The sequence below is a fragment of the Charadrius vociferus genome, unplaced genomic scaffold (assembly GCF_000708025.1).
Source record: "Charadrius vociferus isolate BGI_N301 unplaced genomic scaffold, ASM70802v2 scaffold193, whole genome shotgun sequence".
Lineage (NCBI taxonomy): Eukaryota > Metazoa > Chordata > Aves > Charadriiformes > Charadriidae > Charadrius > Charadrius vociferus.
Window position 1 is genome coordinate 666,057 of NW_009647588.1, and position 12,324 is coordinate 678,380.

Here is a 12,324-nt window from a genome sequence, read left to right on the forward strand (position 1 = left end):
GTGAGTCAATTTAATACTCAGCTTAATAGTTTAAATATCTGTAATGAGCGTTGTCAAAATTTAAGCAGTTGGATAACTCTGGAAGTGAGACAATTTTGGACCATTGCTCATATTTACTAGATTATGGTCACCTGTACATACATTAATACATATTGCTTCCTTGCTAATCTTAATAGTTGGGTAAAAAGAAAAGGGAACTAAGGGCTAGGAGGTTTTAGTAAAAATAATACCGCAGAACTAAATAATTCCTTAGTTAAAAAATTTATTTGGGTACTCAAGGGGAAAATATTTTTGGGGAAAGCAAAGCTGTCTTTCAGGGACAGTGTTGGGTTTTATGCTGAAATTGCGGTGTTTTGCTCTGAGTTTTCTTACCACTAGATGTCACACTGGGGATGAAATTCATAGTGCCGTTTTTCCTTTAAATTTGTACTGTAACAAAAATCCAAAAGATTTTGTTGTTTTGTTTTTTTTTTTTTTCACCTTTTTTTTTCCAGCTCTTGTAAATAAACAGCTTACTTTGAAGATGAAAAATATGAAGTTACAGGAAATACTCTAGTTTGCTACTAGGGAAAACAGAAGAATTCAACTATATTACATAGTCGATCACACTCTGATCCAAGCCAGAGTCAGTCCAAGGGTTGTGAAATCGCTTAGCTTGGGCTGGGGAAGAGAACCTCCCTCAGCTCAAGCTGTCTCGTGAAGCTGTACCTTGTGGTGTTTCACTCACCTTTGCAAGGCATATCCATGTACCTATCTTCAAAGATAACTGGGAGGGTGTTCCAGTCCCCGTCTATGTCGAGGCATTCTGCTGGAAGCGGGGGCATGCTGGTGAAGTACTCTGAGTTACGAATTTCCGTAGAAATCTGTCCATGACTTTGGATCCTGGCAGCAAAGTACAAAAGGAAATTGAGTCTTTGAGTAGTTACCGTGCTGTTTCTCAGCCACTCCTGCAAGCCCAACAGCAAAGCTGGATGTGTATGCAGAGGACAGAGGCAATGTGCTTAAAAGGAGAGGAGGCAGTACTGCATGATGAGGGGGTACCCAACACTCCTAGGAGGTCTCCCATCAGTTGATTTCTGTCTCAGTTATATACCAACAACTTGCATGCTCCCTCACTACAAAACCTCTGTCTTTTCTGGAAGTTGTTCCATCTGTTCCTGCCACGTTAGCTCCTGTAACTCATTGCTCTCTTCCCAGGGTCAGTGGATCCCTCAGCCAGCTTTCTGGTCAGGAAAACAGGTCTGCCACTCTGGCTGTGGCAAGGGTTTCAAGGGAAGCAATAATGAAAAATTTTGTTGAGCAGCATAGGTAGGAACAAGGCCAAGAGGGATGCATGGCAGGCCCTCTGTCTCACTTACACCTGTCCTCAGAGCACTGTGGTATCTCATGTACATATGTATCTGGAAGAGCTAAGACATCAGTTCAGCCACTGCCTGTTGACAGAACTAGAATGACTGTCTTTTCCCATCTTTTGGGCCATGTAAAATGCCACCTGGTTTTCATCAGGAAATGTGACATTAAACTGGCACACAGATGTGGGTTTGGCTATAATAAATATAATAGTTTTCACTGCTGATGAGCTTTCCTATATAAGCATCTGCTTCAAAAAATGAGGAAAACATCAAAGTTTGATTATTTGTGTTGACTGTTTGATGAATTAGTCTGTTTATCCTAAGGAATAAAGAGGAAGGCAACAAGCTTCTCATAGATGGTCAGCTGAAAGCAGTTCTGCACAGATCCTGTAGGACAGCACAATGGCAATATTTCAGATTATCATTGGCAGAAGACAGGTAATCACCATGTGGCAGTTAACTGGAAGAAACACACTTCATACATTATGAAACAAAACTCAAACAACAGGTTTGTAATTCAATTGTTCTGTCCTCATGCCAGCCTGGAAGATTCCTATGTTCAGACACAAATATCAGCTTCAATTTCAGGACATAATTGTTGCTGTCTGTCATTTGTTCTTACCTGTAGGCCAGTTATTTTTTCCTCAAAGATAAGCAAGTCATGTTGCTAAAACATGACTCAGACAGGAGTCACAACCAGCTAACTGCTCACTATCGCCTGCAGCAACACCTGGCTATTTAGAGGTAACTCTTAGCACCATAACAAGGTCTCACTGACATTTTAATTAACGGCACCAGCGTTTTACTAAAGACCACATGCAAAAATAATAAACTAAACTTGCTTTGAGACCAATCTCTGGCACAAAAGATGAATCATTGATATTGATAGGTATGGAAAAATTATTTTTGCTGTAAAATATTGGGAGGATATGTCACCTACTAGAGCCTCCCACCCTGTGTGAGACCCAACCTATTGAAAATGGTGTGTCCTTTTCTGTCTAAACAGTCGAATGCTGCCAAGCATGTAGGTGCACGGACTTGCACAGAACTCACACTAAAGTATGGGAGACAAAGAAAAGCTCTGGTATGGTAAGAAGGAAGAAAGAACTGGGGGGAAAAAAACTGTTGCTGTTTGAGGTGGTTGTGCAGCACCTGGCATGCTGAGAGCTGATCTCACCTGGAAACTCTGTGAACCCAATTAATGCTGCCTACTGCCTCCTCCAATGTTAATAATACTCTGGCAGCCAAGACTGTATCTATATCATGTACGAAATTCAAAAAGAAAACATGATTCTGCCATGAGGCCTTTATAGACCAAATTTACTACATACACCAACTTTTAAAGTTTGCAAACTATTTTACCTTTTTTTTTTTTTTTTCCCCTCAATCTCCTTGATAATCACTGAGGAAAAATTATGTTTATCTATAGGAAATGGGCTAGTTCTGTGGCTGCCTGGAGAAACAAAAGTACTTAATGCAATTAGGCTTCCCCCTGGGCAGGGTTATGTCTGCTTGAATGGGGCCATAAGTGTCTGTGCCCTCACCCCAGGATCTTGACATGAGGTTTTCCTTGTACATAGCTCACTTAAAACCTGACATGGGAGGACTAAGTGAGCACAGCTGGGCCCCTGCAGCCATGGTGCGGCTCTAATTTGGCAGAACGAGGTAGCCTTGTACAACCCATCTGCTAATGAAGTCACGGTCCTTTCCACCAACACTGATTCAGCCCTAATATCCCTAGTGACAGCTCTGAGAGAGTAATTTTCTTCTTTGCACTAGGTCAAAAGCACATGTCTCACTTAAGACTCATCATCATGACAGGACCTGATGTCATGGCCTTTAAGCTCCTTCTGAAAGATGGGTTTCCATGCTGGTAATGCTGTGCCACCCCATGGTGATGGGCTGTTTCAGTGCACAAATAGTCCCTCATTACTCAGAAATTCAAGTCTGAGCATCTTTCTTTGAACTCTGCCTTCAGGGGTCAGGTCCCAAATGTTATCCATGCGCTCTATTAGGGATCATTGGCTAAAATGAGAGGCAGGATTTGCCCTGGTGTAGATTTAAAACTGGCTTCTTATACTGCCTAGCTTGGCTCCAAACAAGAAGTGTCAAGGAGAAGGAAATACTTACCTTGTCAATGCTTTATAGCATATTTTTATGAATGCAGTCCAGTGAAACATTTGTTTTCCCAAACCATTTTGCACTGTTGATTCTCGGTCAATTAATTGTCAGCCCTGAGCTCACATCACTCCCACAGTTCCTCCAGCTAATGTGGTGGTATTCATAGAATCACAGAATCACAGAATTTTCAGAGTTGGAAGGGACCTCTAGAGATCATCTAGTCCAACTCCACTGCTAAAGCAGGACTGCCCAGAGCACATTACTCAGGACTGCATCCAGGCGGGTTTTGAAAATCTCCAGAGAAGGAGACTCCACAACCTCCCTGGGCAGCCTGTTCCAGTGCTCTGTCACCCGAACCATAAAGAAGTTTTTCTGTGTATTGGAACGGAACTTCCTATGTTCCAACTTGTGCCTATTGCCCCTCGTCCTGTCACTGGGAACCACCGAGAAGAGTCTGGCTCTATCCTCCTTCAACCCACCCTTTAGATATTTGTAAGCAATAATAAGGTCTCTTCTCAGCCTTCTCTTCTTCTTCTTCTTCTCTTCCAGGCTAAAGAGTCCCAGCTCTCTCAGCCTTTCCTCATAAGGGAGATGCTCCAATTCCTCAATCATCTTGGTTGCCCTTCGCTGGACTCACTCCAGCAGTTCACAGAATTCACAGAATTCACAGAATTGTTAGGGTTGGAAGGGACCTCTGGAGATCATCTAGTCCAACCCTCCTGCCAGAGCAGGGTCACCTACAGCACGTTACACAGGAGAGCGTCCAGGCGGGTTTTGAATGTCTCCAGAGTGGGAGACCCCACCACCTCTCTGGTCCCATCCCCCTGGCATCCTCCCATTAAGTATTTGTATGTATTAATAAGATCCCCCCTCAATCTTCTTTTCTCTAGAAAAGTTCCCTGTCCCTCTTGAACTGGGGACCCAAAACTGGATACAGTATTCCAGTTGTGGCCTCACCAGTGCCGAGTAGAGGGGGAGAATGACCTCCCTCTACCTACTGGACACACTCTTCCCTATGCAGCCCAGGATTCCATCGGTCTTTTTGGCGACAAGGGCACATTGCTGGCTCATGGACAATTTACTATCTACCAGGACCCCCAGATCCTTCTCCTCAGAACTACTTCCCAGCAGGTCCACCCCTAACCTATAATGGTGCCTAGCATTCCCAGGTGCAGGACCCTGCACTTGCTTATGTTGAACCTCATTAGGTTCCTCTCTGCCCAGCTCTCCATCCTGTCCAGGTCACACTGGATGGCAGTGCGGCCCTCTGGAGTGTCAGCCACCCCTCCCAGTTTGGTATCATTCCTCATTCCCATTCTCCACTGATGCATCTAGTGAACATTCACAACTTTGCATTGGCTGTTTAATGCTCCTGTCTGCATTTAAAGATTCTTTCTGATATAGAAAGTAGGGCTGGGCTAAACACCAAAAGAAATCCATGATTGTCTACCCCCAAGAATGAAATGGTAAACAGCAAATTTTTAAATGTTAAGCTTTTGTTGCCTGTCAGCAGTTATTTCCCCTTAAAAGTGCCAGTACTGGATCTGGTATAGTGGGCTAGGAAGTTAATTGAAGAAAGACATCAAAAAATAATCCTGTCTGCCCTGAGGCTGGTGATATTGGTGGAGATACCCTCTGAAGAGAAATGCACCCAACTGTGACTGAGAAGAGAGGTGGAGAAAGAGGATCACCAGCATCATATCCCTAGAATACAGGAATCTTGAAATTAAAAATTGCTGGAGCCTGATCAGAGTCACTTACTTTTGACACTGATTTCAATGGTTTTACAATATGGAGCTGGAACAGCCCCAGTGACTTGCCTCAAATTAAACTCCTCCATATCCAGCAAAAAAGACCTCAGTCTTGATTGCAAAAATGTTTTAAACCACATTTTCAGTTGTTCCAATGACAGGGACCGGTTAATGGGTTACTTACAGGCCTTCCTGGAATGTGAGCACAGCCAGTTTCTGGTGCTCTGTGTAGAAGAAGGCTTCTGAGAATCTCCTCACCTGAGGGAGAAACACACAAGTTCAACCTAAGATCTGCTGAAAGCTGCCAAGTACAATCAACCTAATAACAGAGCAGTGACTGTCAGGACCAGATTCCTTAGTGTGCTCTGTCTGCTTTGCACCACTGGTGACAGAAAGAAAGAAAGAGCTCAATTCTGCTTTACTTTCCCAGTCCAGCACAAACCAGCTGGTGTTGTTGCCTATTTTGCTGGGAGGTAAGAAGTGTCCCTTGACAGTAAATCAAGATTTGCTTACGTGCATCTTCTGACCACTTTTCTAAAATTTACTATTTTCCCCTATAAGCTTAAAATGGGGAAGATTTCTTCATTTCCCACCATGCAAATCATAAAGCTGCAGTGCAGTAAGTTACTAAATTAGAACAATTCCTAATTGATCATCTCTTCTATGGGAACATCCACAGTGACTCCCAAGAGAATAAATGAAGCCTTATATACCAGCCCGGAGGAGAATAAGCCCTATCATGGTAGAAACATATCTGCCCAAGTCATGATACTTACAAATGAGGGTTCTTCAAATCTCTTCATGGATATTAGCTCTGTTCAATGTTGGATAATCAATTACAAAAGAGCCACAGATCTGAAGTGGCTGGCAGAGCACAGAGTGTGAAATAAGGTATAAAAAATTCAGTACTGCTATCTGCTCTGGAATAAGCTTTGAGTTTCAGTGAATCAAGCATAATATGCAATCAAATGTACTAAGCTGTTAAACTACAGCCCATACATTACTAATAATATTTTTAAAAGTGACCTCTGTTACAGTGTTAGAAAATGGCAGCAAGAAGCATACATGGCAACTCGCTAAATCCCAGCCGTGCTTCAACAAACGACCTTTCTAGAAAAAAGGACTAGCATCCCTTCAAAAAGATTGTAACTTAATAGTAAGTCTTTTCATCTGGGGCTCTCACACTGCTTTCCAGAGCTGGAAAGTATCATTACACACAGCTTATATGGGGAGGATCTGAAGCACACAAAGGTGTGTAATTTGTAAAGGTTAAGCAGGTAGGTGTCAATTGAGGCTGGAACCACAGGCATTCACCTTGGATTCACCTTGGGATTCACTTTGCTGGAGCTGGGAGCCTACAGAGTTGGTTCCTTTGGCTGAAAGTGAAGGGAGAACTAGTCAAAATAAGCAGGGGAATCTCAGCATCAGTCACCTCTTCCTGAATTGTATGCCTCCTTTTTGCAAGCTCAACTGAGATCTTTGGGAGAGCAACCAGAGAGTTGCTTTTATTACTCTGGAGAGTAACTGGACCTCCACTGAGTTTCACAGGAACCAGAACATAAGCTGAGGCGTCAATACATACACTGCAGATGCCTAAAGCTAAGCAAGGTGAATCCCACCCCTTCCTCTAATGATTAGAACAGACTATGAGGTAAGCTCAGGTGATGTGCTAAACTGACGTCTGGTCAATAAACGAAAACAACCTAATGGAAAACACTGCACTTTCTGAACTAATCAGATGATCAAATCCGAGACAGTTAGCTCAAAAGACAGTTACTTTTGTGCTTCTTTATTATCAAGTACAAGAAGCAATTTCCATGTGAACAGTATTAATATTTTGCTGTGTGCGTAACACTAGAAGAAAGGCAAAAAGTAGCTCTCTCTCTATATATATATATGTGACATAGTGAAGAGAACAAATCTATATTCCTCATCGCAGTTTTGTGAAAGAAGTTTAGATAAAATTATCTTTTTTGGTTTAGATAAAATTATCTTTTTTGGTTATTTGTCATTGTGATGCTTGTGCTTTTTAAAACAAATGTTTATGATTTATAGATATCTAGCAAGTACAGGTGATATCTACCTCTTCCCACCCACCTCCTGTTCCATGTCGGATTCTGGTGTTCAACATACACTCATTTAACATAGGATCCTGGGTCCCATAAAAGCAACAGCCTTATTTCAGAAATTGAAATCTGTAACTTCAAATCCTGTGCTTCACCTCTTGTCCTGCTCGCCCCATCTCCAATAAATACTCATATAAGCAGAATAGTATTGGAAATATATACCAAATATACATCCATAGATATCTATCTGTCAGGAGGTTACCATTACTGAACTTGCTTTTAACTTCTTAACATTACCCTTAGCATGTGATGTTCCTGAGTCAGATAAGTGGTGACTTCTGGATGGAGAGTTGCCACCTCCAGGAACTGGGTCCACAGGGCCAGGAGGTGGGAGCAAAGCCAGGCAAGGTCCTTGCTTATCTGTTCTGCTATCTTCTCTGGATTACTCAGCACCTGGAGGAGATAAAGAACATTTTGAGACCAAGACGGTGTCAGGAAGGAAAAATGATTTGTGTGTTAGATTAAAACTTTTTAGGAACAACAACAACAACAAAAAAATCCTCTTTATTTTGAATTATTACTAAAACTACTCTTTATTTTACCCCAAATAAAGCTGGTGAGACTTTCGCTTTTACTCTTTAAAAGCCACAGAATTTAGTGCAAAGGGTCTCAGCTACACAACTGGGAAGGAAGAAGTGGGAATAGCGTCAATTTTTGCAGATACTTTACTGCAGATGTAGTAATTGGGGAAAAATATCAAAGAAAGTATTCCAAATTATCCACCAGATGGTGCTGAATGTTCTGAAATAATAAACCATGGCCCGTCATCTCCTTTCTGGTAGCAAAAGAAGCCTTCTCAGCCATGTCACGCTAGGATACCAGATGGGTGACTGAGGGGGGATGAACAACAAACCCCAAACCAAAACACTGTGTCCTCAACGCATGATGAAAACAGACACCCCAGAGTCTGCTGTTGCTTCTCTCCCACACTAGGACTTGCTGGGGCCTTCTGTGCCCTCCAGCTCGAGGCTGCACTTCTGCGTTAAAACCCTGCAGCCCAGGAAGTGCATGTCAGCAGCAAAGTCTCTGCATCTCAACCTCCCTGGTTTCTTTAACAAAAGACAGACAATGCATTTTACCTCCGTGTTTTGGCATAAAGAGTACAGAGCTGAGCCTTCGTCTGTTCCTAGGGTCCCTACCTGCTTCCATGAAACTTGTAATACTACCAGAAATACACCAGAAATGATACCAGAGGAATCACTTGTCAGTTCTTAGCCAGGTTTTGTCTTAGACAGGTTTTGTTGTTGTTGTTGTTAGGACTGCAGTCTAGCTGAAAGCCTGCTTTTTTTTTTCACATTTTATTATGCAGGTAGTTGCTAGACTGGTGACACTGCAAACTAAGCCATGATTGAAAGCAAATTGTCTGCATGAGAGAGAGAGAGAGAAACAGAGAAAATGCGTGTCTGGACAACACAGATATTGTCACTGAGTTTATATTTTTTGGGTGCCATTTGGTTTTAACAACTTGTCAAAAATGGCCCAAGCTCCAATACCCATTCTGGCACTGGAAAAAAACAGGGGGATAGTGGTAGAAAAAAGATCGTGCCCAAACATTTCTCTTTGTAGAGGCACAGCACTACTTTATTTACTGCACTAAATTTTATATGTGGTATGTCGATTTTTTTAAAAATTTATTTAGTCAGTAAGCTGCCTCTTACATCATAAACTGAAAGCACAGTCTTCAAAGAAGACGCATTATTAATGCAAGCCATACTAGGAATAGGTGTATGATGGCTGTTTTTCTAGTTTCCTGGTTCTTAACCTTTTGAACATATTAAAGAGGAAGGAAGGAAGGAAGGAAGGAAGGAAGGAAGGAAGGAAGGAAGGAAGGAAGGAAGGAAGGAAGGAAGGAAGGAAGGAAGAAAAAGACAATGCCTACTTCTAATTGTGAGACCCTTACTGCACTGCCACACACAGGACAAGTGCTTAGCAACACTAGCAATGCAGATCAAATCCCAGGGACTCAGTTCCTCACAGCAAAACCCAGAAATTGAAAGGATCACCAAATGTGATTCTGGCTACTCTGTTCACATACCTGCTGCTGGGCTGTTGCCTGTGACTGCACCTTTCAAGCCCCACTCAGGGTAGTCTGACTTTAACAATACTGTCACGCAAAACAAATTGAGAGGGTTTTTTGAGGACTTATTTTTACTTACTTGTTGACAAATCAATCATAATTACAGAAATATTTCCCTTCCACTTCCTCCTGTATTGAGTATCTTCTGTGTTCTTGAGTTGAATACAAAGCAATGGCAGGTTAAAATAATTTTTTTCTTCTTCTTTTGTTTGTATTTAATTTTACCTGTGTTTAATTACCACTGTGTTACCTGGCTCTGGTAACACAGTGGTAATGGGAGACTAACCCCAAAGGCTTCTCTCCATATGGTTTTTAAAAGCATTTTCTTCCTTTATAAATAACGGGTTTTCATATGTTCTGCTGCAAAGAAATGGCTTCAGTTCACTTACTCCTAGAGGCAAAATGCTGGGAGAACATTGCCAATACTAATCTGTGCACCATACAGATATACATATGACTTCAGCACTTACACTGCAGTGATGGTCAATGCTGTGCCTATGTCCCACCGATATTATACAAGAGCTCAACATTTATGTCTCGAGAGTGTCTGCAAATTCACTCTCTTTATCATCAAATTATGCATATCAAAGCTATCATCCCAGGATGCCAAGGCAAAATGTTTTCAGGGTGTACAAGAAAACCAAAGTTTTTAAAACACTCCAAAGAACCAACTGTTCTAGATGTTGTGTTCACCTATCTGTTCCTGCGCTCTTCCCAGCAGCTAACAGCAGTCAAAGCAGTCTGGCTTTATTAATATTGCCATGCAAAACAAGTCAACAAGCTTTTTGGGAGAACAAGAATTGGACAGGAATTAGAAAATACAGATAAATTAATGATGGCATTTTCTGATGTATGCCAAGCCAATTTGGACTTTCCCAGACAAATAGAAAATAAGTCCAATAGAGACTCTAGATTGTATGGTCTGACCTCCTATACCCTTACAGTTTCTAAATCTAGTAGAGCTGAGCCAAATAACTTATATTTCTCTAAATCAAATTTATATGAAATCAGATTTCTTGCAGTGTATCCAAGTCATGATGTAAAATTAAGAAATTTGCCATTTCAAATATTTTTCACCCATGGCTGACAAAAATTAGCCTGCTGTTTGTAACTGAGGTGTGAATGTACTTCCAGTTTGGTTTGGCTTCAGCTTCCCTCTGTTAATTGTTATTTTGTCATTCTTCCTTTTGCCGTCTCTCCTGCTAATAAACTAAGCAAATCAAATATATTACATCTCTGGTTATAAAGCATTTTCCCCAGTGATCAGCTGATGCTTGCATTTTTTCCTGGCACGATTAATGACTTGTCTGTGTCTCGCTTGAAATAAGCATGGCAGAAGCAAGTTCAAGAGAGTAGTTCAGCTGCTTCTGTGCCAAAATCACTTTTTTTCCTCCCATGAGCCTCTCTACACATTTAGGCATTTTTATTTGAAAAGATATGGTTGTACAACCTGCCAAAGGATCTTTTCCACTGTCAGCATAAAAGCTGTAATTGCAACCTACCCCCAAAACCATTTTTTTCTGCGTACTCTGATAGTCATGGCTAGGCTCACTGAAGGACGGTAAAGCAATCCAGCTGGTGACTTGTTAAATGTAACAGAAACATCTTGTAAGTGACTAATCAAAATTATGTGAAATTGTTGCTGGAAGAGAAACATTTAACAAACTTTCTGCTGGCACCAAATTCCTTTCCTTGACACTCTGATATGTGACTGGGCTATCTCAGTGCACTTGAATAATGGACTTGAAAAAAGTATGGGCAGATTCTGTTGAAGAAAATACCTGCAGCTCCGTACAAAGCTGAGATAACGTCTCTTCCACAGATAGCTCCTCTAGGGAAAAAACACAAAGACAGACATCAGGTTTGAGAACAACAAATATGAAATGTTAATGCTCTGCTGTTTATTCATGTAAAAATAGGTCATTTGGGACTCTTCCCTGACAGACAAATTTCTGTTTGGATGTGGGCATTCCACAACCCAGCTTGTATTGGTGCAGGTACAACTTCTGCTCATTTAACCAAGACCACTAAACCTGTAGAAGGTCTGGAATGATGTTGACAGGACAAAGACAACAGAATTTGGCTTTTTGTTGCCTAACCTCTCTTTTACTAGAAGTTTGCTTATTCGTCTTTGATATTTATGGCCAACTCCAGAACTGAATGCAGTCTGACCATTGCAAAGTCTGAGCAAATGACATGTAAGAAATGGTTCTCCTACTGCGCTACACAGGACTGTGTACGCAATTCCAGATGTCTGACTGGTAAAAGATTGGGCACCTCTGTCCGGACTTGTGGAGTGTGAAGTACCTCTCCACTCCTACAGCAAGCAGCAGTGCTTTGATGAATCCAGCACAGAGACACTCCACTTTAAATGCACGACAGACCATAAGGCAAAAGAGGACATAAATCAACTCTCTGACTTTGGCAGCTTGATTTTGCAATGCGGAACTTTCTAATAGTATCCATAAAGAAACAAAGCAGAACGACCAACAGGTTAGTCCCCTCCCCAGTCCCCAAATGATTCTTCTTAAATAGCACTAAGGAATGGAAAAGGGCAAACTGAGATGGGTAGCGCCTTGAAAAGACCCATCCTCAGCTAGTAAAATTTGGGAAACAGTTATTCCCACTTTTAATGTCTAAACTAGGCTATTGTTGTTTTGTTGGGTTTTTTTACTTTTTTTTTTTTTTAATATACTACTCAGGGACCTAAAAAAGGAATTAAGAAAGTCTGCAGACATTTATAGTCTTGGATTTATCTTGACTATCTTTAGAAACCTATGATGAAATTAATCTGTCCAATATAAATGTTTACAACAGAATGAGTCATTTACATTCTCCCCCGGTCAGTGGAGAAAAATGAGCAAGTACAAGGTGCATTCATGCCATCACAAGGTAGA

General features: G+C 41.4%; 1 protein-coding gene across 1 annotated transcript in view; it reads right to left on the minus strand.

Moving 5' to 3' along the window:
• FAM135B (family with sequence similarity 135, member B) overlaps positions 1 to 12,324 on the minus strand; it is a gene marked incomplete at its 5' end in the record, with an annotated part of 57,721 nt that overhangs the window by 13,562 nt on the left and 31,835 nt on the right. Inside the window, 4 exons of the mRNA XM_009880979.1 lie at positions 728 to 882; positions 5,409 to 5,482; positions 7,588 to 7,743; positions 11,209 to 11,258. Coding sequence (XP_009879281.1) covers positions 728 to 882; positions 5,409 to 5,482; positions 7,588 to 7,743; positions 11,209 to 11,258 — 435 coding nt within the window. The remainder of the gene's footprint in view (positions 1 to 727; positions 883 to 5,408; positions 5,483 to 7,587; positions 7,744 to 11,208; positions 11,259 to 12,324) is intronic.